Source organism: Sinohyriopsis cumingii, chromosome 2 (assembly GCF_028554795.1).
Source record: "Sinohyriopsis cumingii isolate HCF-2022 chromosome 2, ASM2855479v2, whole genome shotgun sequence".
NCBI classification, from domain to species: Eukaryota; Metazoa; Mollusca; class Bivalvia; order Unionida; family Unionidae; genus Sinohyriopsis; species Sinohyriopsis cumingii.
The window spans coordinates 72,574,554-72,601,894 of NC_142962.1; the positions used below are offsets into that span (position 1 = coordinate 72,574,554).

The 27,341-nt window shown below is 33.1% G+C and overlaps 1 protein-coding gene across 2 annotated transcripts; it reads left to right on the forward strand.

Annotated features, from left to right (window-relative positions):
• On the forward strand, positions 1-26,576 carry LOC149805156 (breast cancer metastasis-suppressor 1-like protein-A). 2 transcript variants are annotated; one of them, XM_089947896.1, is made up of 9 exons: positions 1-284; positions 4,502-4,592; positions 9,840-9,914; positions 10,756-10,883; positions 13,091-13,170; positions 15,798-15,894; positions 16,946-17,103; positions 21,585-21,621; positions 23,080-26,576. In XM_089947896.1, exons 1-9 carry the CDS (start codon positions 152-154, stop codon positions 23,082-23,084), a joined length of 804 nt encoding a protein of 267 aa, XP_089804022.1. In that variant the 5' UTR covers positions 1-151; the 3' UTR covers positions 23,085-26,576. The 2 variants fall into 2 exon arrangements, with proteins under 2 accessions (XP_089804022.1, XP_089804023.1); XM_089947897.1 differs by lacking the exon at positions 9,840-9,914 and having other exon boundaries at positions 8-284.
• Positions 26,577-27,341: the final 765 nt, after the last annotated feature.

Sequence of the window (27,341 nt, forward strand, 5' to 3'; positions counted from 1 at the left end):
GATTCCAGGGATTTTCCAAAAGACATGCGCAGATGGTTGTTGTCTAGTCGAGTTTTCTTTTCACCAGAGACTAGACGTACATTTACGCGCTCGATGAGATTTTTATCTTTTCTTCAAGAAGTCATAACTTGTGCTTAATGTGAGGACGGAAATGCCAGTCATAGAAAATGGAAAAACAGAGACGGAAGAGGAGGAAATGGAGCAGGAGACGCCAGAGAGCGAGGAACGATCTGAGGACGGAGACGACTTGGATTCTATAGGGGAGGATGATGAAGGAATCTCAGGTATAATGCGTATAAATAATTTTTTTTACATCCCGTATTTGACATTGGTTTTTGAAAGGTAATGGCTAGAAGTCACATAACCCACTGAGATTACAGATTCCATTTAGGAACACGTCGATATGTGTACCGAAGCTGTTAACGTGTGTTGTTACTTGTACGCCAGATCATTAAAGTGAATGTTTAATTTAAGAGTCAGCTCTTGGTGATTACGTATATTCGCGTTCTGGTTCCATATTTGTATTAATCTGCTTATTATTTACAGTATCAAAGAGATACAATTAAATGCGTAAAAACACATTGAAAACACCGAAACGCATTTAAATTATAGGCCGAGTTTATTGGCACGGGGCTCAGTATGCCTCATCTGGAAAAACGTCGCACGAATGCTGTGTGCTACCATTTGTTTTCACGTAACGTCATCAAACATGTGCAGTTCCTTGCTCGCCATTCTGATTCCAGATCCACCCACCTGAAAATTATGAACGCTTGTCTCATTTTTTACGTAACGGTATCTTAAGACATCACATTTTGTTATAGTAGGATTCATACAGGCCGTGTATGGTCATTTAGTATAGTCAAATTCCAACAAAATGGCACCCATTACTGAAATAATCTGTCTTGAAGGCCATATTTATGTAACACTATTAGTACACAGTATCATACTATGATACAATATCAATTTAATACAGGAATGTATGCGCAAGATTCCGACTTCGTGAATTTCCCCATTTGTCTTCAAATGAAACATTGAAATCTTATGCCATTGTTGTTATTATTTCATTAACAAATAGATCATCAGTGAAGAGAAGCATAAACAAATGGATACAGAAACAAGTGTAATCATGGTATGACTTTCCATTTTACATGGGCAGAAATCAATATTTTTGTTATCATTGAAGTTAAAAAGCCAATCGTTAATATATGATTTCATATTTCTAAATAAATTCCATGAATACTTTATTTTGACATCAACAAACTCATATTCCATTAAACACACATTTAATTTTAATACAGGGATAATAGACAATATTGAACAACAGTTCTTGCTTTGATTCATTATCTCCACTACAAATACAATATTTAAATATTTGACCATACTAAAAAATTGTTTTGGCAACTGTCTTTAGCACAAGCACTTGCCTTTTTTATGGATAGAACACTGCTATTAGGTGCCAGTTTGCATGACTAGGGAATCAAAATGGCAGAAATGGAAATGCACATAGTTCATGATGTCACAAGACAACAAAAGATAGTATAGACTGGATTAATGTCGCTGTGATGTTATATTGAAAGTAGCACTTGTTCAAGTTGTTGAAAACAATTCAGTCTACCCTGTTATTTTTGATAGACTTGACATGCTCTAGTTTCTTCCTCCACCATTAATACTGGCTGCCATGCATAGCCTATTGTCTGCTGGAAATTTGCGTTAAACCCCACAACAACAACATGCTCTAGTTTTTAGTAATAAATGTTGATTGAATCTTGTGGGCTATAAATTCCTATATCATCACACAATCAATGAAATTTTTCCACTATTCACTATGAACTAATTTTTCACATTATTTTATGTCCAGACAAGTTGACCAGCTAAAGTGTATTAGTAATTTGCAAGCAGCAGATTTCTTTCATAATGTCAGCTGTTTAATACCATCTGTACTCTAGTGTTTTGTGTACATTTACACAATGCATCTGAGTAACACAATTCTTTCTTATTGCAGGGTAACAAAGTATGATACTGTGTACTAATAGTGTTACATAAATAATGGTGTTAGATAAAATTTATAAGCAAAAAAAAAAGAGTCTGTTCAAATTGTTGATTTAATTAAATACAGTTCTATATTACAACTGCTAATTTTGTGGGCCTCTTGTTAATTATAATAAAAGTATGCTGAAAATTTATTAACTTACATTGGATTTTTGCAATAAACTAAACATTTATTTATAGAACTATCAGTCATTAATTCATTTTGAGGAATATATTATCTTGTTAAAAGCATGAAGACCACTTTTTTAATGCAAATATTTCAAAATAGTTTATAAAGATATGTTCATTAAAAAATTACTGAAAATAGGAATAATAAAATAATATTTAAACTAAAGGTTAACACCAACAAAGTATTATTTACCATATGTTGCTTATTTTGCAAGCATCAAGACTTTTTTCAATGCAGCTGACATTTCATCATATTTTATAATTTATTCTCTTTTAAATATGTACTTAAATAGTCACTGAAATAATTTCACCCATTTAACTAAAGCATGTGAGATCAATGCAGATTAGTTTTATTAAATGTAGTTACTTACCTAAAAGTGGTGCAGTATAAATTATGCACATCTGTAGTCATTAAAACTAATAAATCTGAAAGTATACTTAAACTTACCATCTACTTTCTTGTATAATTATGATTAAATTATTAGTTATGAAGTATACAAAACTCATTGAATGATGCACTGTGATATATAATAAATAATTTAAGTGCATTTTGTTTTTTCCATGTTTCAATGTTTCTATGCATGAAAAGTAAATTTTTCATAATATATCCCAAAGTCAGTAATTGTATATTTATTTTATTACAATTACTGTCTGCTAGGCTTTAAAGACAAACATAGTGTCAGCTTGTTTTATACCCTAGTTACTGTATGTATCCATAGGGTTAGATTTGCAAAGAAAAGAATTTCCCTGGTTTTCCTTGCTGGTTATCATGGCCTTTTCAAGAAGACGTTGTATATCTTAGGCATTTTTAAAATACCTTTTACTTTCCTTTATATTGTTGTATGATTAATGAGTGTAATTTGGGTTAAAAAGTATACAGATTGACCTTATTTCAGATGTTCACCTATCAAAAAACTGCTTGTTCCACTTGGTCATTTCTTTTCCTGGATTTCAAAAGTAAATTGTGAGAAAAGAGCTGATAACTGTTTGTACTTTTTATATATTTTGTAATTCATTCATTACACTTTCAGAAGTTGATATTGACTAATCTGGAAAATTTAATTTTTTCCTATTGTAATTGCTAAAAAAAAGTGGTTTACACTAATTCATGCTGATTTTTTTGAGCATTTAGTAGCAATAATTTTGTTTAGCAGTGTGCTTACATCATTTACAGTTTCTACAAGTACAATAAGCAAAGAAATTTCAGCCACAGTGCATGAATGTAAGGCACAAAAAATATGTGCGCTTCCTCGTGGCAGACTGTCCCTGTTTCTCATTGTCAACCTTAACACTCTTACCCTTGGTTACCCCACCCAAAAAAATAATGCAGTGGTAAATATATTTTTTTTTATCTCACATAAAAGTATGCCAACATTCTCTCCATTGTGCATGTTGTAAATGCAAACAACTCTACCTTACACAAGTCAAAGTCTCATAAATACATAATATCTATCTGTAGTGTGCCCCCCCCCCCCATGTTATTTGCACCAGGGTATGGTTTGATATCATTCAGCAAGTTGGATGTAAACATAATACCAGTTTTCAGCACAAGATAGGCTATACATGGCAGCCAGTATTAATGGTGGAGGAAAAACCTGGAAAGAACCACCAACCCGTGAGAAGCTACTGGCAAGCTTTCTCGCATACCCACATAGGCTGAACCCGAGACTCGAACCCATGCAGACAGGTGAGATGGCAGTGCTCCAGAACAGTGAGCACTTGGCCACATGGGGCCCCATGTAATGAATGAATATCATGTAGTCTTTCTGTTGTCATGTCATTCTAATAATAACAGAATTTTTCTGACATGGAAACTTCTTCCATGATTGCACAGGTTGTAGCATCCTTGTGGATTTGCCACAGGCACTGAATTTTGAATTATTTCCTTCATGTCCATCCTGTGTTTTCCTTCAAAAGTATCAATTTAGAAGTTACCTACTGCTTCTTTTGTTGAAAGTGTACTGAAACCCTACTTGTATTGTAACTGAGTCTTGATTGAATTGATGTACCGATATGCTAGCATAAAGAAAAACTGATATACTAATCATGCATAGGATGTTTAGGACTAAACAATGAAGAACCATGTATTCATGTATTTATTATTGAAATAAATTTTCATGGTTTTTGTCAAAGTTGCAATAAAAAAAATACCTTAATTTGTGGATCAGGACATGAATCCTTAGATGGATTGTTGTTTGTCATGTCTTTGTATTTATTGTTAGTACCAGTAACAGCTATAAAATCAGTGCAGATTAGTACCCAACTATATATATTTGCTTTTCAGATCTGGATGAAGAAGAATGTGAACGAAGACGAAATGAATGTCTTGATGACATGATGGATCTTGAGAGACAGTTCACGGAACTTAAAGAACAGTAAGTGGAAAGCTTTCTTTGGTCCTGTGTCATCTGTGCTTTTTCTGGTTACATTGTTTTTACGCTTTTTCAGGTCTTTCTGAAACAAAGAATCAGCCACCTTGCATCAGACATGCTTATTTTCTCATGAATTCTCGTAGAGAAGAAGTCGACACATTGCAACTTAATCCATCTAAGTGATCATGCATCTTTTTAAAAATTTATTTTGCATACATGTAGATGGAGATTTTAACCTTTAAATCAAGTAGAGAAATTTGTTATAGAATGTTTTGAGAACAGTTCTGGGAATTTCATACAAACCTTAAGTGGGAACTAAGTTTGGTAGGAAATCATGGATGAAATGTGGTTATCAGTAAGCAGGGAATAAAAATACCTCCAAGTGGTTGGGTATGAGTAGGAACTAAGTGGGATAGAAGTAGTTGAAGGATTGTGGTTATCAGTAAGTTGGGAATGATAGTTACAGCTACATGGTCACATGACCAAAATAAAAATCTTGCATCTACATCAATAGTTGATTAAAAAGTTCTGCAACAAACTCTGTAATTTTAATAATCCTTCTCAAAGTATCTTCTTTTCAACTTGATTTAATGAACTTTGATTAGAGTTTTATGTGTTATGCTCAGGCAAAATAAAGCCACTCCCCACCCCAGTAGATATGGGCACTTTTTGTGGGTAGCTTCATGTAAATTAGATCTATTGTATAGTATAGTCCATTCAGTGAGGTGTTCTCTGCTACCATTCAGATCCGAATGATTCCTTGTGTGTTGAACACATAATGCATATAACCTTTCCAGCAGATTTAGAAAGACACTTTTATGGGAAATATTGAACTTGTGTGCTTCTGTACATTGCTTTCTTGTTTACCCTCAGGTTTAAGTTTTATGCAGCTTGTACCACGTACACTATTCATATTTGGAAATTATAACACTCTGCTTTTTACCTGTGTAATAACTCCTGCAGATCTTGACCATAATGAATTTGTTCCTTATTAAGCAATCTGGGCACCCACATGTGTATGTCTCTTCCTTAGAATTTCCTCTGGACTTTTGTATGAAATGTCGGCTTTCTTCTCAGACATTAACATATACTGTCACAGAATGAACCATTTTTTATTATTATTATAGTGTTCCTTGGACTGCCTTTTTATATCATCTTAAATGTATACCATCCCAAAAAATGTCATGCATCTACTGATTTAAAATTTATCATTGTCTTCGGCTCATGGTAAGCTTTTATTGGTGTAAATGATTTTTCTAATTGTGCATAACATTGTGTAATCACTCTTTGAAAATGGAAACATCTGCCATTTTGCCACATCAACATATGGGATATAGAAAATGATGTCACTATGTTTGTGACAAGTTTTAAAAAAAATGACATCACATCCTAAATTGGGACATTTTCAGTTATAGGCAGCAAAGTTTCATGACATTAGGTCACTTTGTTTAGAAGGTAATGCATTATTTCTAGAGCCGTTTGTTCAAACCTTATTGCGAATATAGGTGACATATTAAGAAAATTAATAAACTCCTAATTTTATTAGGACTTATATTCTGCTTCCTCCGTGCATCCTTTAAATTGACTGCATGAACTATGATTTAAGTTTTAATGGGCAGGATCAGTGTATTTACTAGTTAATTAGGTGTGTCTTAAAAAGATTGCTATAACCAGTAAGTAGCATTTGGTATAAGATTTTGTCCTTTTGAGAATGAAGTATTACTTATTTGATTTCATCTACAGCCTGGGCATCCATCCTGTTTTGGCTGGATGCCAAAACAAATCCCAAAAATAATTTAGGTCACCAGCTGCATGAGCAAGAACAGTTTAATAATTAAATATGAAAATGTATTTTTAAAAGGTCTTACTATATGGCCACTGGGTGCACATTGTGAATGATTTGGCCGCCACATATGACTCACATGAGGCAGGTTGGACATGTCAGAGCTACATGAATGTAATAATTATTAATTGACAGCTATCAAAAGGAGTCCGACTGTTTTTTCTGATAGGCAGATTCAGTGCCTTTCTATCCTTCATTAATTGTTGCTTTGAAGATGAATGAACATTAATCAAAATACAAATAAGGATAGACAAAAGTGGCCCTTTATTTATATATTCAGCTTGGTGTTGTCTAGTGAGTGCACACACTGCTATGATTGGTCTGTTCAATAAACAAAGACCTGTTTTATGCATTACAAGATGGTGGTAATCATTGGAGGATGGCTATACAACAAGCCTAGTTTTTGTGCATGGTTTATGCCACTTATGGTAGTAAAATTTTTGAAATTAATGTGAACACATTTGCAGCTATTTTATAAGAAACACGGGCCAGTTTGGGGAAAAATTGGCTTGGTACGACACCACCCAGAAATAGTCTGGGCAGATGCTATCTGAGGCAGTCTCACTATAAAGAGTCACATTCTCTTGTTTCCATTGATAGCATTGTAATGAAGGAGTAACTGTACAAGCACAATAGGAGAGAGTTGCATAGAGATATAATGTTCCATACAGACACATACTTTTTATAATTTGTATTTTCAGGACTCATTCATGCATGTAAATTTTGAATATGTGCAGGACTCAGTAGAAAAATATATTGTATGTTTAATATATGGGTTATTACTGGGGTAATCTGTTACTGATTACATATTTTGAAGCAATCAGCAGTATTTTGTAATCATAATTTTTAATTACAATTAATTATAATTTAATCAGTTGCAAAATAACTTTTTATTTAATATTACTCTACAATTACTTAATCTGCTTTCATGTTAGAAAGTAATTTCTCATTTACCAAATATAGCTCACATCACTAATAATAATAATAGTAATAATATCTTACTAAAATTAATCACAAAGGATATTCACTGATCTTTCAAGCTAAAACTTATGTGACGGGAGGCAACTGAAATACTGTTAATTGATTAGAAATTGTAGTAGTTTTCTCCCTTGGCTAATTGCTGCTAGTACTTGAAACAGTAGAAATGCATTTATAAGGAAATCACCACAGTAATTCTTCAGATAGTGAGAAACATAGAAATGTTTAGAATAGTCTTATGAAAAACATTAAAGCAATCTGTTTATGAAAGCAAAAAACAGCTTACATAATTGAATACACTCAAGCCCAGTTAATCTATGTTGTGGTGTTCCACAGGGGTCTGTTCTTGGACCAGTTTTCTTCATTCTATACACTCAGCCGCTCTCATAGATCATCATCCAGTGTCTCACCAATTGTATGCTGATGACACCCAAATATATAAATCTAGCCACCCGACTGAAGTTGATGCTACCATCGAAGGTGTAGAGAGGTGCATTTCTGAACTCAATTCTGTCTGGTTCATCTCAATATCTACTCCAGAAACCTCAAAAAGTTCAAAACACAGCTGCTTGGATCATGCTTAGAGTACCACGATCAGAGCACACCTACTAGCTACTCTGTACCTTACACTGGCTATCCATTCGATCCAGAATCAAACACAAAATTTGTTCTCTGTGCTATGTTTCACTGATGGACTCCAGTCCAACATACCTATCCGACCTCACCCATGTGTACATACCAGCAAGATACTTATGCTCCTCTTCTGATAATCGTATGCTCATTATTCCCACTATGAAAACAAAGTCATATGGACAGCGTTCTTTTGCATACCAGGGCCCAACAACGTGGAATGAATTGCCCACTGAACTTAGACACATTGATCCCATTCAAGAGTGCTCTTTAAACTCACTTATTTCGACTGCAAAAACAAACTTAAAGACCTACAAATGTTTCCTACCTTATATATTTTCAGCATGTTTTTTTGTTTTCTAATGTCATGGTGTTTGTTTTTTGTAATCTTATCATTACATATGTTTTTTTAAGTTATAGGTGTTGTCTAATGTTGTAAAGCACTTAGAGCTTCTAAAGATTAGGCACTATACAGAGTCCTTATTATTATTATTATTATTATTATTATTACTACTTAAATGGCAGCATCTTTGGAATTATAATCTTCCATTAAAAATTAGAATCGTACCCGAGTTCACAGAATTGTATATACTCACAAGCTTGTCACCTGCTTAATCTTTGCAATGGAAATCTGTGTCATATTTGAGTAGCCTTTTCATCTCATGTGAGCTGAAATAAAAGTCTCTGTCTGGCTTGTGGTTTTATTATATTTAAGCTTGTGAATTGCAAACTGATTCACTAGTTGCAGAATATCTGTATCTTCTCCCAGTCTCTAATCTGAGAAACAAACAAATGCATTCTTTTGGGGATTTAAGTACCTGAATTTGCCTTTCTTTCATCAAAATTGGAAGAAAATATGACTGGCTAAACTTTTATAATTTTATCTCAAACATTTGATACACATTTGTGCTTTTTTTTAAACCAGGTGTTTTCTATAAACAAATAGTTTCACATTTAACATGTGGTAGTGATACAGAGTTTGATATCTGCAACCTCTGGGAAATATTGAAAGCTTAAATAAAATTTATGCCAACATAAGTATTCTCAGGTTTTAATTAGTAACATTTTGTGTTGTTTAAATGTCTGAATTAACTGTTTGTTCAGAAATTCACTTGTGTACAAAATAAGAAACTGTGGAGTGATACACTGATAGTAAAACTTGCAAGAATAAAAATCCAATGTCACAAGAGTCATAATAGTGCCGTCTGCAAGATATGTATAATCTTTATTTTTTTAAAATGTAAAAATACATCCAGTCATTAAAGTATAGTTTTTACTTTTATTATATGTAATACATACATTGAAATATATATTTGTGATATTTTAGTGAAATGTAATTAAAAGTAATATTAGGCGTTTCATTGCATTCTTCAAAATTTTATGTAATTTAATTGATTGCTCTTCTGTAATATGTTTAATTGTAATCAAGATTTTCACAGGTAAATGTAATTTAAGGGATTATATCTGAAAATGTGATAAATTAAGTTCACGGATACTGTAAAATCCTCGGCATGCTTGAAGTTTGTAAATTGTGAACTGTTTGAATGAAACATTTTGTCTGCTAATTCTACTGGTATTGTGAAAAAATATGAAAATTACTGTATATAAAAATGAACAGTTGTTTTACCATTTCTTTTTATATAATATTGTTCTTTCTTTTTTTTTATATGCCTCAGCCATAAGGAGTTCCCTCCCCATATATGTTTTTTGCACTGAACTTTTAAATAGCACATTGATGCCATTTTTTACTTACAAGGGGACACCTCTTGTATATGTAATACGGTAACTTTTCATTACAGAGGGGGGTGGCCATATGAAACGTTACCGTTTTTGGTTGTCATGAACTGTATTGATGTCAAAGACCTGCAGTCAAGGTACCTTTACTTCCTTTACACCATCTCTGACAATAAAGTTTGATGTATTTTCATTTGCCAAAGTTGGTACCTGGGAAAAATTAGGTATGGTATCAAGAAGGGTGTTTCTTTTGGTTTTCTTGGCCATGTTTACATATAAAAAAATCATAAAAATGTTGACTACCGTATGAATTATTAAGGTCATATGTGTGCTTGATTTATTTACATGTTTTGTTTAGTGTTCTTATATGGAATGATACCATTGTCAGGAGAAAACTTAACTGGCAATGGTACAGATGCCTTTAGCAATACATTTTCTGTTTATCAACAACAAAGAAGTAAATTTTGTTTCATGTATTGAGGAAAAACATATGGGCAATACAAGAAACTTTTGGCAGCAATCATAAAATCAGATCTCTGCTTTCCTATGTGAAGATCTGACAACGGCTTAGGTGTCATGTTCTGGTGACCTCTGAATTAGCCAAAGGAGATGCAGCTTTTAAAAATGGGAAAGAGAATCAAATCGTTCAGCAAACATTGATGCTCTCCAAACATGGCGATATAAGACTTCATCTTAATGGCTGAAAAAAACTACTGATAAAGGTAATAACATATGTCACCAGAACATGACCCTAAGAGGTTACTCTCATATCTTCACTTAGGACAGTGGAGATCTGATTTTAATTTGATCACTTTTAGAGGTACTATTTTTCTGTTTATATGAAAACATAATGTTCTAATTCTGTGCCAAGTCTTTGACAAACTATGTAATTAATTATACCAAAGATTGGCATAAGTAACAAATGAAAAGGTTAACATTTTCAGAATAATATCACTATGTCTGGAATTTTGTTCTTTCCAGTCTGTATAGAGAGCGCTTGAGTCAGGTAGAGATGAAATTGGAGGAAGTGAAGGCAGGAAAAGCCCTTGAATACCTGAATCCATTGGCTGATTTACAGGAAAACATGAAAATACGGACTCAGGTTGCAGGTAAAGAAAACAGGATTGTGAAATAAATCATGTCAATCCCAGTATTTCTTGTATTTAGCCATTTTGTGGTGTAATCCAGCTTTAAATGTTTCAATGTGAGTAAACTGCTGCCAAATGTTGATTGCTGCAAGATTCTTGAGACTCTTGTTTTTTAATTCACTTTTCAAGGACTTTGCTGAAAGAAATGGAAAGTATATAAAACTGTAATGCTATAGCCAGTCTAGCACTGTCATTGTTAAGTTGTCATTGCTCTTTCATTCACTGAAAAAATGACATAAGTGACAGTTGATCATGAGGCAGACACTGAGGTTTGTGTTAGCATTGTTAAGTGCAGAGGATGTATTCAGTTATGTCTAGCTTGTAACATCCGCAATGCATGTAATTCCATTGAAAAATTGCACACAGATTTACAATATTCAATAATTATTATGTCTGATATATAGCATGAACAGAGTATTAACACTGTTTACTTGCCGTCTGATAGTGTACCATCGGGGCTTGCAATCAATCCATAATATCTGTAATTCTATTGCAAAAATTTCATACATATTTAAACTATTCACAAATGTTTTCACAGATCATTGTGTGTCAGTGGGAAAAATTAACAGCAAAATTAGGCTTAGAAAGACGAAGCAACTGTACAGTTCATTACGTTCTAGGGTCTATGAACGGTGTGTGTACAGATTTCATACTGCTAAAATTTTCTCATGCATTTCTGTGTACCTTTATCCATTGTAAATTTCCAATAATTAACTCTTGTACGCCTATTTGTTTGAATGACTACAGCAAGAATAATTAACAATCAACACATGCTTTCAGTGTGCATATAACTTTTACTTCAGATTTTGTGAATATCAAAACATGTGTGAATACTACTATACTAATCATTGCACAAAGTGCAGAGAACTACTTGCACTTGTGAACTTAGTTTTCCATAATGGTAAACTACTTTTATAAAAAAAAAATAATAGCAAATTAATAACAAGTTCATAAGTAAACACCATACACATGTAAAACCCGAGAACTAAGTGCAGTATGCCTTCAATGGTCACAAGTCACTTTTATAAAAAAAAATAATTTAAAGCTGAAAGCATTTACAATTTCATACTCATTCAATTTCCAGCTAATAAAGCGGACATTAATTACTGGTCAACTAATAATGCTGCCAAGCCCAGCAAACATGTTGACATCTGTCGTTTTTTGAGAATCTTTTATCATCCACCACATTGTCTGCTGCTTGGTTGTGTATGCAGTTAAAGAAGAAAAACATGTTGGCAATGATTGTATACAGAATTGATTGAAGACAGAAGACAATCATGAAGTTGACTTACTGGCTTTACTCATGGATCAATAATAAGTAGCATTTCTGATAATGTTTATTTTCATATATAACACTTCAAGAACCTGTCGAAATTGTTAAATTACAGAAGCTATGCCATGATCGTATTATATTAAACATTTTTTTAAACACTATTTTTCGTACTTAAAAATATTTTCCCTGGTACAAGAAAAGTACACATACATGTATTTAAAATTTCAGGGACCACATCATGATCATATTATATTCGAAATCACATGCAATCTTTTCCCAAAAATGATAATACATTTTGTATACACTATTTCATGTACTTTGATGTAATAAAAAAAAATTCAAGTACGAATGAATATACAAAATTTTGTGAGCCATGTCACAACCGTGTTATATCCAAATTCGCGTTATCATGGGGCATGTTATGGCATGGTCGCACTGTACTGGTATAGTTGCTAATCAAAATTCCCTCTTAACCCAAGCCTGTTTCAGGGTTTTAACAATTACTTGGCCTGTATTGCTGTCTTAAAATAAAGGACAAATCTGCCAATTATAAACAAATGAGATCCCGAAACATCCAAGTTTCCATTGTTTGGAAAATTATGATTTTGTTCAGACACAGTTTGAATGAGATATATTTTGTAATTTACCTTATGTAACTTTTCTAGGGGATAGAGTGGCTATAAAGTAGGGAAGGGCCTGTCTACTGGAGCATTGTGTTTGGGGTCAGGGGGCAAAAGATTTTTGGAATTGGTCTTTACATTTTATATTAGAAAATTGACGTGGATTTTTGCAGGATGTTAGAATGATTTGTTCCAACCTAATGAACCACTTGCTATCAAAAGTGAAGGAAGGATATTATTTGGTTTCATATAATGATAAATGTTTTTGTTTTCAGGAGTAATGAGAGAAATGAGAATAAAAAGTGTAAAAATTAAATGTGAAAGCGAGGAACTGGCAGCTGAACAAAACATGAGGGTAAGATCAAGTTAGTGGCAATTTTCTATGGTAACAGCACAGTTTGCATTTGTAGGTTACCATTCATATTTGACCTATCCATGTTGTAGAGATTCATCCACTTGCACATTGGTAAAACAAGTCAGAAAAAAAAATCAAAACATTTTACTCCCATGTGCTGTATATTCTCAGTCATACTGCAAACAGCATAGACCCTAATCTGCCATAGCATAATGCACCAGAAGATCTTTGTCTTTGCAGTTTGTTGAGAACAATCAGTAGAATAAATATCATAGACTGATTTGCATATGCATTATATGATGGCAGCTTGGGGTCCATTTTGTTTGCCATTAGTCTTTTATTAAAGTATATACGGTAAATATGTATAACATTTAATTTTATATTTAAAATAGTGTGAGAATTAGTTGAAAATGTTGATGCTTTCATGAGTAGAATTTGTAAATGGTGTGCTAATCAATCTGTGTATTTTGACAGTGTGTCTATAGGAAACACGTCATACACCTAGACAGTGTTAAATCAGTTTTTCAGTGAATTTCATATGAATTTAAAAATGTAGTTGCTTTTCATACTCCAGTAGCTGATAACCCTTAGTATCAATGAAAGCTTTGCATTGTTTCACTATGCAAAAAAATAAATTCTTAGTTAGTTACAAATGCTATGCCTTTGTAATTTGCCCACTTGTTCTGAATTCACAACCAGTATAAAATGGCAAGTTGTTTGCTTATTAATATTATTGTACTTCATATACATTATGAGTCAAACTATATTGTTTTTATCACATAATAGGTATAGTTCTATAGTATGTGCAGTTTCATATTTTTGATATTTCTGTATGTTAAAATATCACTTTATGTGATTCTGAGTGGTCCAAATAAGCCCAGGAAATTATTGTGCAGTGTCCTCTTTAATGATTGGCTGGGATTGTGGGGAAATGTTTGTAACCCTGCCTTCTGCAGTTTTTTTGTTTTGAATGAACATTTTTGGTGGCCATTTTTGAACTCGACTCGTGAAAGGAAATTGAGGAAAATTATTTCGGCTGTCTGAATATGGATGTTACCCCCACAGGGGTTTGTTATATCATGTATAACAATATCATAATGAGAAACATGGTGTAAAACTACAAAACAAGAACAACATTAAGAAGAAAAACTAAGGGTATTGCTTATTTGATGGCGAGGTGGGGGAGAGTCAGTATATCTGTAACATAGATATAGAATCCACCATAAATACAAGCGTGGTTTACATGTTAACTTACAAAAGTAAATAAACTCTCCTCTGTTCACAGAAGAATTTGGACATAAATGGGTCTCTTAACTGACAGAACTTTATCCAACCACAGCTGATCTTTGCGCAGTATATATGGTATGCAAATCCAACTCAAAAAGAAATTTGTTTACGTCTTCTGTGCAATCTATTGTTCCAGTCAAATAATGATCCTGCAAATACCCAGTCACAAATGCATTGCAGTAAATGTGGGAATTTCTGCATCCAGTAATCCTATTTCACATGAAAATCGCAACAATGTAATGTTTTATTCTGAAAGGGACATTCTAGGGTAAACATGTACAGTACTCTAGGCCTATTGTGTACCGTATCTAACAATGTGGTATCACATCACATTGATCATTCTGTTTTGAAAAATTATTTTGCCATTATAAAATGTTTTGTATATTCGGATGGAAATTTTTTCTTTAATTTATAGTTTGTAAAAAAAAGTACAATCTACTTTTATTAGTTCAACTTTGTTTGGGACTATATTTTATGCACAACAAATGAAAGATGCACCGTATGTCAGAATGAACGAAATTATTCCTTCTTCTTTCTATCTAAATAATTTCGACTGGAATAAAAACTATGTGATAAAAGGAATCTCATGGGTAATGATATATTAAATTTATGAAATGTCCAGCTTTTGCTTGCCATTTGAGATCCTCTATATAAGAAATGCCTGACTGGGCACATAATCCTTTAGCCCTGTAAATGTTTACTAAAATGTACATTTCCAGAACCAATCTTGCAAAACAAGTGAAGTTTGTTTTTCAGAAGCAGATTAGAGTTTTCCAACTTTTTAATTAATGAAGAACGAAAAATTTAAAATATCATAGGCTTTAAAATGTTGTTTGAATTGTGATAGTTTATAAATTGTGTAATTTATGTTTTCTGAACAGTCTCTTCACAATAAATAATTTTCATGAAAGGAATATGCTAAAACTGCTTTGGCCTAAGTGGTTAGAGTATCCACCTTGACTGTGGAAGGTCACATGTTTGAACCCTGGCCAAATCATACCAAAGACTTATAAAAATGGTACTGACGGCTGCCTCTCTAGTTGCTTATCATTAAGAGGTTAGTGTTAGGACTGATTGTCCTTGTATCAGGATAATGGGACATTGTAGCGATATAACTAATTTTTTTCAAATTACATTAGAAATCCAAATCATACACAAAGAAATATGCTAATAACTGCTCTTGCATAAAAAATTTAATGAAAACATTAAAGCTTTTGATTTCTTAAATTTTCATTATATTTCACAATATTTATCTTAGAAAATAAAAACTTCTGATTCTTCTTCTTTAATTGTGTGTATTTACGCAGCCATTTACAATTGTTTTCCATTCTGTATTTCAGAGTGAGAAAATGATATTATATGATACTCTGAAGCAGGAACTAGAAGAGAAGATCAGGCGATTGGAAGAAGATAGACATAATATCGACATTTCATCAGGTAGTTTGAGAATAACAAATCTGTTTCCTAAAAGCTGTGCATCAGGAAGTGTATCTGATTTTGTTTTGCAATTATTGTTGCAGTTACTGTAGTATGGTTTTTATTTTTTTTTGCTGTTACTATTTCTGAGCTACCTTTTTGTGTATCTTGCTACTGCAAGAAGAATGTGAATCACTTCACCATTGCAGCCAAAGAAAAATACAAAATTGGTCAATAAATTGCAAGATAATCAAACATACTTTAAAAATTACCTTTATTAACACATTAACCCAGAGTGATGAGTTAACATGGCAGGAGGTAGTAGCCTACTGCTGAGCTCTGTAGCATCATGGTCATGCATGGTACACTAAAGTGGGTGGTATTATAGAAAGGTAGACAGATGTAGCTCTACAATGATACCAAATAATCTGGAATTTCTAGTTGCACTACAAAATGCAGAGGGAAAAACCTCAATGTTTGGAATCAATTTTTTGTATCCAAAATTAGCCCGTGATCAGGATCCGATTTTGTGGCTGGATTTTAGACTTTTTGGTCTTATATCTCAGGCAAACCGGTATGAACTACAAACAGACATATGAACCTTTGCAAAAAATAGGATAAGATGGGCATTTGGAATAAAAAGTGGTCTCGATACAAAAATAATGGGTCCTTTTAGCAACAACAAAAAAACTCCAACTTTAACCCTTCTGCTCTTGCGCGAGCAAAATAGCCAATGAAAACCTGGGATTTGGTGTTTTCGGATGCATTCAGAAATAGCTTTCAAAATGTGTTTCGTACTCGAATTTCAGGCGAGCATGACAAAAACCTCCAGAGGGTAATGTGTTAAGCACTCATCTGTATTTAACAGCCGCTTTTCATGGTACAATAAATTTACTTATTGTAGAATTCAACTTTTTCTGGGTAATAAGTCATGTTTCTCACACTTTAAAGGTGATCACCACTACTTTTGTGTCTCAGTAGCCTTGCAGGATAAATTGTCTGGTTGTGGTAGTTGGTTGCTTCAAAGAGTTATCTTCTAGCTCATTTGATTATATTTAACTTTTTATTTCAGATTTATGGAATGAGACTCATCTTCTGAAGAAGAATAAGAAGAAATCTGACCCCTTCAACCCTGACAGACGCAGAAAACCAGTTACGGTGTCAGGACCTTACATTGTATACATGTTGAAAGATGTGGAGATTATTGAAGACTGGACAGCAATTAAAAAGGTTGATGCAAACAAAGTTTTTAACATAGTGTTCTTATTATGTGTGTTTGGACTTGATGACTATTAATCAAGTGTAAACAATTAATTTAGCTTAGTGTGGTAATCATATATTTTTTTATCTCCTAATAACCAGAAGAATTTATGGGTAGGCCTATTGTTTGATGGATGGCCTTTCATCGATAGCACAAGTTGTTATTGTAACTCCTGTTTGGAGGATTTCCGTGAAACTTTACACACATTCATCCCAAAGACTGATTGGTCCAACTGAAAATAGTTCCACATCTGGTATGATCAACCATCACAGCAGCTATTTTAAAAATCTTGTTATTGCTACTCCATTAGGATCGATTGTCATATCAACATGGGTGCTTCTTGAGAAGACTTCATATTGTGTCGAAAGGTGCTGACCTGACATCCAATATGGCTAGCATGGCAGCCATCTTGAAAATCCTTTAATAGCTACTTGTAAATGGTCATATCAACATTGGGTTTTCACTGACAAGACTTTTGATGTCCACTTTTTATATCCAATATGGCCACCATGGCAGACATCTTGAAACTCTTGTTATCTCTATTCCTTTTGAATGGAAAGCCATTTCAACATATTTCACACAAAAATACTTATGGTGTCGAGTTGGTCCTAAATGACATTGGTGTCTATCTGGCGGCCAACAGTGGCCAACTTGAAAATCTTGTTTTTGTTACTTCTCCTAAATTAAAGGTTATATAAGGACATGGGTTTCACAAACACGTCTTGTGATGTTCCTAAATGAAATGGTGCTGATCTTATGTCCAGGATGGCGCAGCATGTCAACATATTGAAAACGTTGTGCAGTGTTTTTCTCCAGCTTTCCAAGATTTATGGGTCTTTTTTCATGTAAAGGGGTGTCAGCCAATTATTTCTTCATTTACTATGAACATTACTTTTGACATCACCAGTTGTCAATTGATATTAAATTCCTTTAAAGTGCATTAATTTCATGCTAGTATTTCTCTTTCTTGTTAAGTAGCTATGCAATTTTCTTATGTTCTTCTTGAAGATGAGAAGGTCTTCAGATAGTACAAACATTCCATCATGGATTTTTTTGGTCTAAATTGCTGCACAGTTGTAAAGAAAAGAAAGTTTATTTTACGTGCCAGTCATTTAATGGAATAATAGCAGTATTATGCATTCTTTACTCCAAAATGGTTGAGCTTTTACTCCTGGTGCCAAAATCAGATTCCAAGGCAAAATCCCCATTGTCATTTTCATTAATTGCAGTTCTTCCAATTCATTTAGATACTAAATAGAGTAATTGAATTCAGTGATTCAGAGGTCTGTGAAAACATGATGTAATCTTGATTGTTAAGAACATTGTTACATGATCCAATAAAACTGGTACATAGCCATAAAACAGTTGAGTGCAGCATATGACCAAGTACCAGCCTAAAGGTCTTCATGACTTAGAGGACTTTCTAAATAGTTTGCACACATTTAACAAACTTGAAAATGATATGGATACTTACTTTTCGGGTGTATCTTTTCATGACATGTTGCCACAGTCTGTGCATATCCTTTCAGATTTTTTCTGTACTTAAATGTGTAAGGTTGCAGACTGGACATAACTCTGCATATGTGTCTGTGTATATCAGTGCATGTATAAAGTTTGGCAGTTTCTCGTACACTACTCAGATTATAAAATAGTATGTAGATGTGTACAGTAATCTTATACATTTTTTTCCAGGACTGTAGCAAATGGCTTGATATGGTTTGGATTGTGAAATGTAATGTACTCAAACAGCACAGTTAAATTCATTGTTTGAATACAGCTTACAAAATGTTGCAATTATCAAACTAGATTAAAGCAGCCTGATTGTGGTAAAAATATTAGAAATAGTGTAAGTGTAGTGCTGCTGCTTTTAGTTGATTGACTGTAAATTTCCAAGAGTTTAGGCAAGTGACAAAGCATCCAGTGATAGATGTATATAATTGAACAGACCAAAAACAGAAAATGCCTATTATCCTAATTAAATTTGTTTACCCTATTGAGCACTGAAAAATTGTTAAATCCACAATAACATCGATTACAATAAAATTCTATTTTAGGAATTATTTGATACAAGTTTAAAATGAAATAACATCCTAAATATTTTTTTGGAATACATATATGCTTGTTTCTATAAATTTGTTATTTCTGTCTTTATATAGGAATGTCAGCTCTAAGTTGGTCTTTAGTGTAAAAGATAATTTTATCAACCTTGAATGGATGTGGAGGCAGGGTTTTGTTGCTGTTTATGTATAAAAAAAAGCCTTGTTATTCTGAAAAGTTAATTTATTCTTTAACATTTAATTCAGCATTAAATTTATGCCAAATTAAAAGGATATCAGATACATTTACATGTACGATTTATTATGCACTGTTTGTAAATTGAGATGTTCTTGTAAATTTCATAAATGGGAAGATGGCCCAAGTAGATTTATTAAAACAGTGACTCAGTATTGTTATGTATATTTAATTTGTGTTATTTGTTATTTGTTAATTTTTTATTTATTAATATGCTAATGGGTTATGTAAAATTGAATTTTGTAGCCAGCTTTGTCCAGCTTTTTCTACCTGACCAGAATCATTGATTTTTAAAAATTCTGTAAACAACTAATACATATGCTAATAATTTCTCTGAGTGTTGGTTTAATATTAGGATCATTATTGATAGAAGTAAACATTTAATCTTGTTCTGAGTCGAGGACATTATGTTTGCCGTGTTCTTATAATTTTAGTAACAGACTGTGCCTAATTACAGCTTGGATTGTTCTGGAAATGAAATTTTGTCCTACATCCTGGCTCTTCTTTTGTGGTCTTGGTTTTTTAAATAATCTAGTTTATCTAGAAATTATTTGTGCTATAAGATCTTGATGCAGAATAATTTGTTGTGTTCGGTGTTTTATTTGGGCTGAAATTATTTAATTCAAATTATTCTAAACTGGAAATACAAAGTGCTCTGTAATATTCTTGGAAAGAGACATTATCTGGGAATTAAAGTGAATTCAAACAAGGAAACCTTGGATTATATTACTGTTTTTTAACAAAAGACTTGGCATATGACTGCAATTCAGGCCATTAGTACATTAGAGACTACTGGCCACTACACCTTCAGCATTGGAAATTATTTGGAACGCCATTTAAGTTTATTCAGAACTTTATTCATTAGGACTTGTGTTAATAATTCTAGGATTATTTGAGAATTAATTTGCAATACCGTACATTCTTTTTGCATTTTCTCTTTTTATTCTTGGGAAATAAGTTATTTGTCAAAGTTTACAAAGCTTGTTGCTTGTCACACTTTTTCTATTGCTTATTTTAAGAAACAGTCTTAATAGCAGACAACTTTAATATCTGGGTTGGCATTTAGTGTTGGGCATAAACAAGCTTATTAAAACAGCAAGTGAGGACACATCTTTGTGCGTGTGTGTGTGATTTGAATTTTTAACTTAGCTTTAACAATTTTTCAGTCATATTGCTACGATGTCTGAAGTGTGACAGTTTATAGTGATGTCTAGCACTGGGGCAGCATGCCACAGACATGTAGCATGATGTTCCACCAAGTCACATTATCCTGACACCAGGACGACCAGTCCTAACACTAACCTCTTAATGCCGAGTGCCAGGCAAGGCAGCTGTTAGTAGCGTTTTTGTAAGTTTATGATGTGACTTGGCTGGGGATCGAACCCACAACCTTCTGCATCTGAGGTGGATGCTCTAACCACTGTGACACCTGAGAGGTGGGACACATCTTTGTAATCTTGGTTGGAATAGCCCATTTCATACCGAATTTAACCTAGTTGCTCCGTAATTATCCGAATAACCTCCTGAGTTACTTTATACTCCAGACAGTCAAACAATGGTGGGTACATGTACATAACAAAATGGCATCCATTGTTGTTTAGAAATATTTCAGAAATAAAATTAATTAAATGATTGAAATTTATATGTAAATTATCCACAGACTTTCAAAAACAAATCTGATAAACTCATGTGAAACGATTTTATTATAGTGACGTTTTGGATGCACAGAAATAGTTTGAACAACTTGCTCTTTGATTGTCAGGATTAAATTTACTTCGACACCCGTTTCCTTACTTACATGCACATGTTCAGATGTAAACAGTTCAAAGCTACTCTCTCGTATGGGTTTGAAATCTGCCCTAGTTTCCAGAAAATAAGACAGGATGGTTCCAATGTTAAATTTCGTCAATATCTGCAGCAGCATCACTGTTGAATATGTATTTTTCAACTTAATAAACAATGTTGAAGTAGTTACAGAAGTTGATGCTGAAGCGTTAGCCATATTTTGCCCACCACCTATCGAGTGGCTATTACGGTCAACTGACCACCCGCCACGTGATCAGAATTCCGAGCAAATTACAAAGTTCCCTGAAGTCTGCATGAAATGGGCTATTTATTGTTGGATATTATTTATCTTCATGTATTTTATTTATTTCAGGCTCTTAAACAGCAAAGTCAGAAGAGGAAATCTGAGTGTAAGTACGGTTATTATAATAATATTGAAAAATTAGGGTAATAACATTTTTACATTTGAAAGAAAACACTTTCAATCGAATGAAGTTTTCAGGATGCATGAAATTCAAATTACTACTGTTTATAGACCAGTAAGTTTTGTGGAACCTATTTTTTGTCTGACATTGCCAGGCTGGAAGAGAACATAATTTGGGGCAGATTTAATGGTGGAAAGCCTGCCCAGTAGAGACTGAATTTCTGCTGGCTTACATATACCTAGGCAGCAGGTTGAATCCCTCTTTAGATTCACTGCATTGGATCATTTATGCACTGTATGACCACATATCAGGCATGCACATACTGAACTAGTATATAAACTGCTAATGCATGTATGCAAAATATTCTCCACTGAATCTGTAACTGTAAAATTGTTCTCTGCCACAGTTAGTTTCCATTTTAGTAAATGCATCTTTATGAACAACTTGTTGATCCAGTCTACGTACTATTGACTGACACTGATAGTGCTAGTAATCTACTGGATTCCTTTGCAAAAAGCATTGAATGTGATACCAATCCATCACAAACATGCCATTCCCACCCCCACCTCCAAGCAGAGGATGGTACCTGATGATACCTAAATGTATTACAGTCTGATCAAAATCAAGGACTCCAACATAATGGAGATATGACATGCATCAATAAAAATTCATTTTTGGTAACTTTGGGGCATTCCAGTCCATTCTGATGTCAATTATGGTCACCACAGTGGCATCTTATTGCTTCTCCTTACTGGTTTGTCATATCAACATGGAGATTTCACATTAAGACTCCTCATAAAGTTCAGTTGGTCCTAAATGAAAATGGTGCTGATCTGATATCCAATATGGCCAACACAGCAGCAAGCTTTAAAATCTAGTTATTGCTACTCCTCCTGAATGGGAATCATTTAGTATGGGGTCATCTTGAAAATCTTATTTTTGATCGTAAATGAAACATAATATTGTTATGGAGTTTTCACTGGAATACTTCTCATGATATCTGGTTGTCTTAAATGAAAATGGTGCCGATCTGATGTCTAACATGGCCACCACATTTACCACAATGTCATCACTTTCCCGAGTAGACCGTCATGTAGTATTGAAAATGGTGCTATTTCAGTTAGTAAATTTGCTTGCTTCAGTGGCCATATTGAAAAACATATCATTATTCTCCTGAATGAATGGTCATATCAGGAAGGCTTTTTGAGAAAGATTTATCATGTCTTGTAGGTCGTAAATTAAAATGGTGCAGATCCAACTTCTCATCTTGCTTGTTATCACTACTTCACCTAGATGGCAGGTCATATCATCATTATAGTGTTTTCTCCAAAAGACTTCCTACGATGTCAAGTTGCTACTAAATAGAAATAGTGCCGATATTTATGTCACTGTTGCAGTAAATACAGTAATATGACTCATTATTTCTTCTTTTTCTTTTACCAGTGTGACCATTCCTGTCAAAGGATTTTCAGGTGGAATCAAGTTGAAGGAGACTACAAGAATATTGAATGGACATACTTGTGTCTTCGAGTTAGCACTATAGACATGAAATAGTACATTTGTGTGGCAGAAAAAAGCTGCATGCAAATACCAAAAAGCAGGAATACTGTAGAAAATGTTGATTGGTCTACAAGTAGCAGCTGGACTTCATGGTGGATTGTTTTTTTGCTTTTCACTTTTTGTTGTTCAAAGGAATATTAAATGCATGTGACATTTTTAATGTCAGCTTGATGCATACTATACTGTGGTGTTTTCCCATGCAAGTTGTTTGTCACAGGACTAATAAATTATTAGGATCGGTGTTGATTACTCATAATTTATCCCTTGGGCATAATTTTTATGGTAGACAATACCGTTTTCTTCATATCACATGAAAAAACACTTTGTTTACTGATGACATTTAATTTAGATAACATGCTCTTGTACTATCAGTTTCATATCTCATGTGAGAAAATGGATTATTTTGTTTAACTTTATGCAATATTTGTAATTTTGTTCCTTTCGTCATTTTGTTATTCATGTAATGTCTGTGATCTGTGCACCAAACATTTTAAAGAAAATTGTTTAGAATCTCAAAGAATCATGCATATTTGAACGAATGTTATTTTATCTGGAGCTCTGTCTTGGTTTTATGAAACTCATAATTCCTCCTTAGATTCTGATCTTGCTTACTTTTGATCAAGTTGGAATGTTTCCTAGAAATAGGAGAAAAGAAAAACTAACTTTAAAGATTAAAAATTGTATACCTGCAATCTTTTGGAAGTAACAAGATTTTGGGTTTTCAATAACCCCCAACATTTCCTTTGAAATGTCATTATTACCAATCAAGCCAACAAAGGAAAAAATGTAAAATATCAACTTTAAGAAGAGAATTTGAAGATATTTAGTGAAACTGAGTCCGGATGAAATAATTCCATTAGATTCAACAATTGTTCAGCACCAATTCCATTAGATTCAACAATTGTTCAGCACCAATTCCATTGGATTCAAGAATTGTTCAGCACCAAGGTTACTCATTGTTACATTCAGTATCACTTGTTTGCTTTAATTAAAACTTAATCATGTTAGGATTTTTCATTTTACATTAAGACCACTTCATACATTTATTATCTACCATGCAAAGCTAATACAAGAAATAGGTATCATTTTTTCAAGAACGTTGTTGTTCTTTTGACATTGACCAGTGTTAATTGCATTTATCTCCCATTTCTCTGAAACTGCTGTATGAAATCTTGGTGGCATCTTGCTTGTCATACTATATTGATGACGATGGTTATTGCGTTAAGCTCAGATTTTCTGACATTGTTTGCCGGTCTAGTCATCAAGCAATAAGTGCAATAATTTTGAGGATTAATATTCACACTTTTTAAAAAGGGTAGGTAATAGTAACCTACTTATGTCTTTAAGGACTAATTGAGGTGTTAGGATCATTCAGAATTTTCATTTGTGGTATGTATCTAAATAGGGAATGAATTATTTCACATATCAATCATTAATGGGAAAATCCATCCTTTAGAGTTGTTATTATTGTCTTAATTCTAAGCTGTTGTAATTTCTTTTCAGACATGTTTATCACATAAACAAGGTAGAGGTTGAATTATGATAGTACTGCACCATTATAATGTTAACATGGTAATCTGAGACCAAAGGAGTTTTATATTTTTATAAGTGGAAACCTTTGTAGACAGGATTTTTAAAAAAATCCACTATTCTCCATCAAGAGCCTGTATATGTTAAAAGAAAATAGAAACTGAGAAATAAATGACTTCATTTATATAGTGAAAATAGACAAATGCCATGTTTGTATGAATTTTCTTTCTTTGAATATTTTTGGCTGCCTAGTACCTACTACAATGAGGCATTGCAATTCAGATTGCATGTCAGCAGATTGAACAAAGACGGAACATATCATTTGACATTGTTGATTTGTTTCTTCACTCACCCTGCACTATGTACTGTATTTTTTAAGTAACTTTAGTGCACTGTCTGGTCTGTTTCACATTTTGTTTTAGAGTCGATTGTGAGACACATTTTAAATCATTCAGAAATTACATGTAAGGAAATGCAATCAAACTTAAATTTAAATATTTTTATTTATTAAAGTGTGTTCTTGAAATAAAACCCTTTATCCACTGCAGCATCTTATCATCGACCCATTCCTTCTCCACATGTATGATCCATACTTTCGGTACATGAATATTTTTTAGCTTCCTCATGTCATGAAAAATTCTCATAGGAGGACTAAAGTAAGATGTTTTTATCTGCAACAGTCATGCAGGTTCTCACTTTTAACCCGATTCTTACTGACAGTCCATCCAGGAATGAGAGCAAAGTACACTGGAGTTTCATCCATGTTAATATTGTTGGTGAAATCGTGTTCTCTTTGACCTTTACAAATTCATCAAATGGTTTAATTTTCTCCTCTAAATCTCCTGGGAAGTATTGGGTCATTGGTGTCCATGCATGAAGCACTAAATTGCATTGCTTTAAGAACTGTTCTGTTGTTTCATTTTATTTTTAAAATTATCATGAATACCATAAAAAGGAACCAAAGGTGGCTTCTCTATGTTGGCCAACTTGATATTGAACAAAAAAAATCAGTGCACTTAAAAAAGAACACAAAGTTGTTTTCCATGTTCAGCTTGCTTTGTAATAAAATAACCTTTGGATTTTATATCTTGAGCAATGTGTCTTGTTATCTTACATAAGCAAAAGACACTGCAGAATGGATGCATATGCAACATATACAAAGTTTGGGAATATATTGTTTTCTTTAATAAATTGCTCTTGATGAACAAAGAGGAATATATGATAATATATGGTTAGTTTCTTTCATTTTATTATCAAATATTTTGCTTATATTGTTGCAGCGTGCATTGGCAGGTAGTGGTGAATTCAACATATTTTTTTAAGTCTTGGGACACAGGACTTTAGTAAAAATAGTTCTGGGACAGGAAAAATAAATCTTATTGTGTCCCAATATATACAGAAAATACAGCATCTCATAATGTTATGGATGTAAGAAATAAAAAAGTTTCAATTTGGTACATGTTATAGTTTAGCCCAAATGTTCCATTTAATACATATATATGTTTATATATATATATGCTAGATGAGATTTGTTTATATTTTGTCTACTGATGGATGTTTTCTAGGAAAATAGGGTGGAAATTAATTATTGAATGGTTGAGGGAGATTTTTAAAAAGATTTTGTATGTACATGTATGTGCATTTGTGTTTCACATTTATTTGTAGCATTTTTTATTGGTATTTCAGATATATTGTATATACTTAATATTCACATATTGCATACATAACTATCAATAAAAATTGTTATAAGTGACAATGGCATGTTTGTGTGTATGCATGCATACAATGCATGTGTGCATGTTGCTCTTGTATCACATCACAACTATCAATAAATCATGATGCACAAACAATTCTCTTTGTTATTGATCCTTCCCTACTTTGTTTTATCCAGAAGTACACACTTCCACCTAAGAAAATAAATAGCCAGTTGCTTGTTGATCTTGAAACTGTTGTGTTAAATATTCTCCTTAATTTATGTCTTGGATCATGCAGTATCACCTAGGTATTCCATTTTCAGTTACCTGGGGATTGGTGTAGGTCTGAAGATATTCCATTTTCTCTGCCCTTGTGATTTTATAGTTGCAGATGTCAAAGTTTGATGTACTGGTATTTAATAGGATACTGTTGCCCATGCAACCACAAAATATGTAAGGGTTGCCCATGAACTAGATAATGTGATTTGAGTATCTACAAGTTTAAAATGTATTTATTTATCTGAAAGGTTAAACTTATTTCATGTCAGTCATTCATCAAGAGTTCACAACTTATATTACCCCACTCGCTAGATAGCTTAGGATTTTGGAGCAGTTTGGTCTTTTGCAGTGGATGAAACTGGAGAATCTAGATACATGGAGACTGAAGCTCTTAGTCCATGACATACCTGGCCCATTCCAGATTTGGTCCATATAAATTTAATTTTAATTTTAATTAACTGCGAGTCAGTTCATCAAACAAAGCTGCAATTGTAATTTTTTTGGTAATGAATAAATGAATAATTAAGGATCAATTTTATTTTATGTTCATTGAAGTATGAACTGAAAGAAATGTTCAAACTGTTATGTTATGAGAAAAAAATAGACTGGTTAAAAAAATCTTTATCGTTAAATTTTACATCC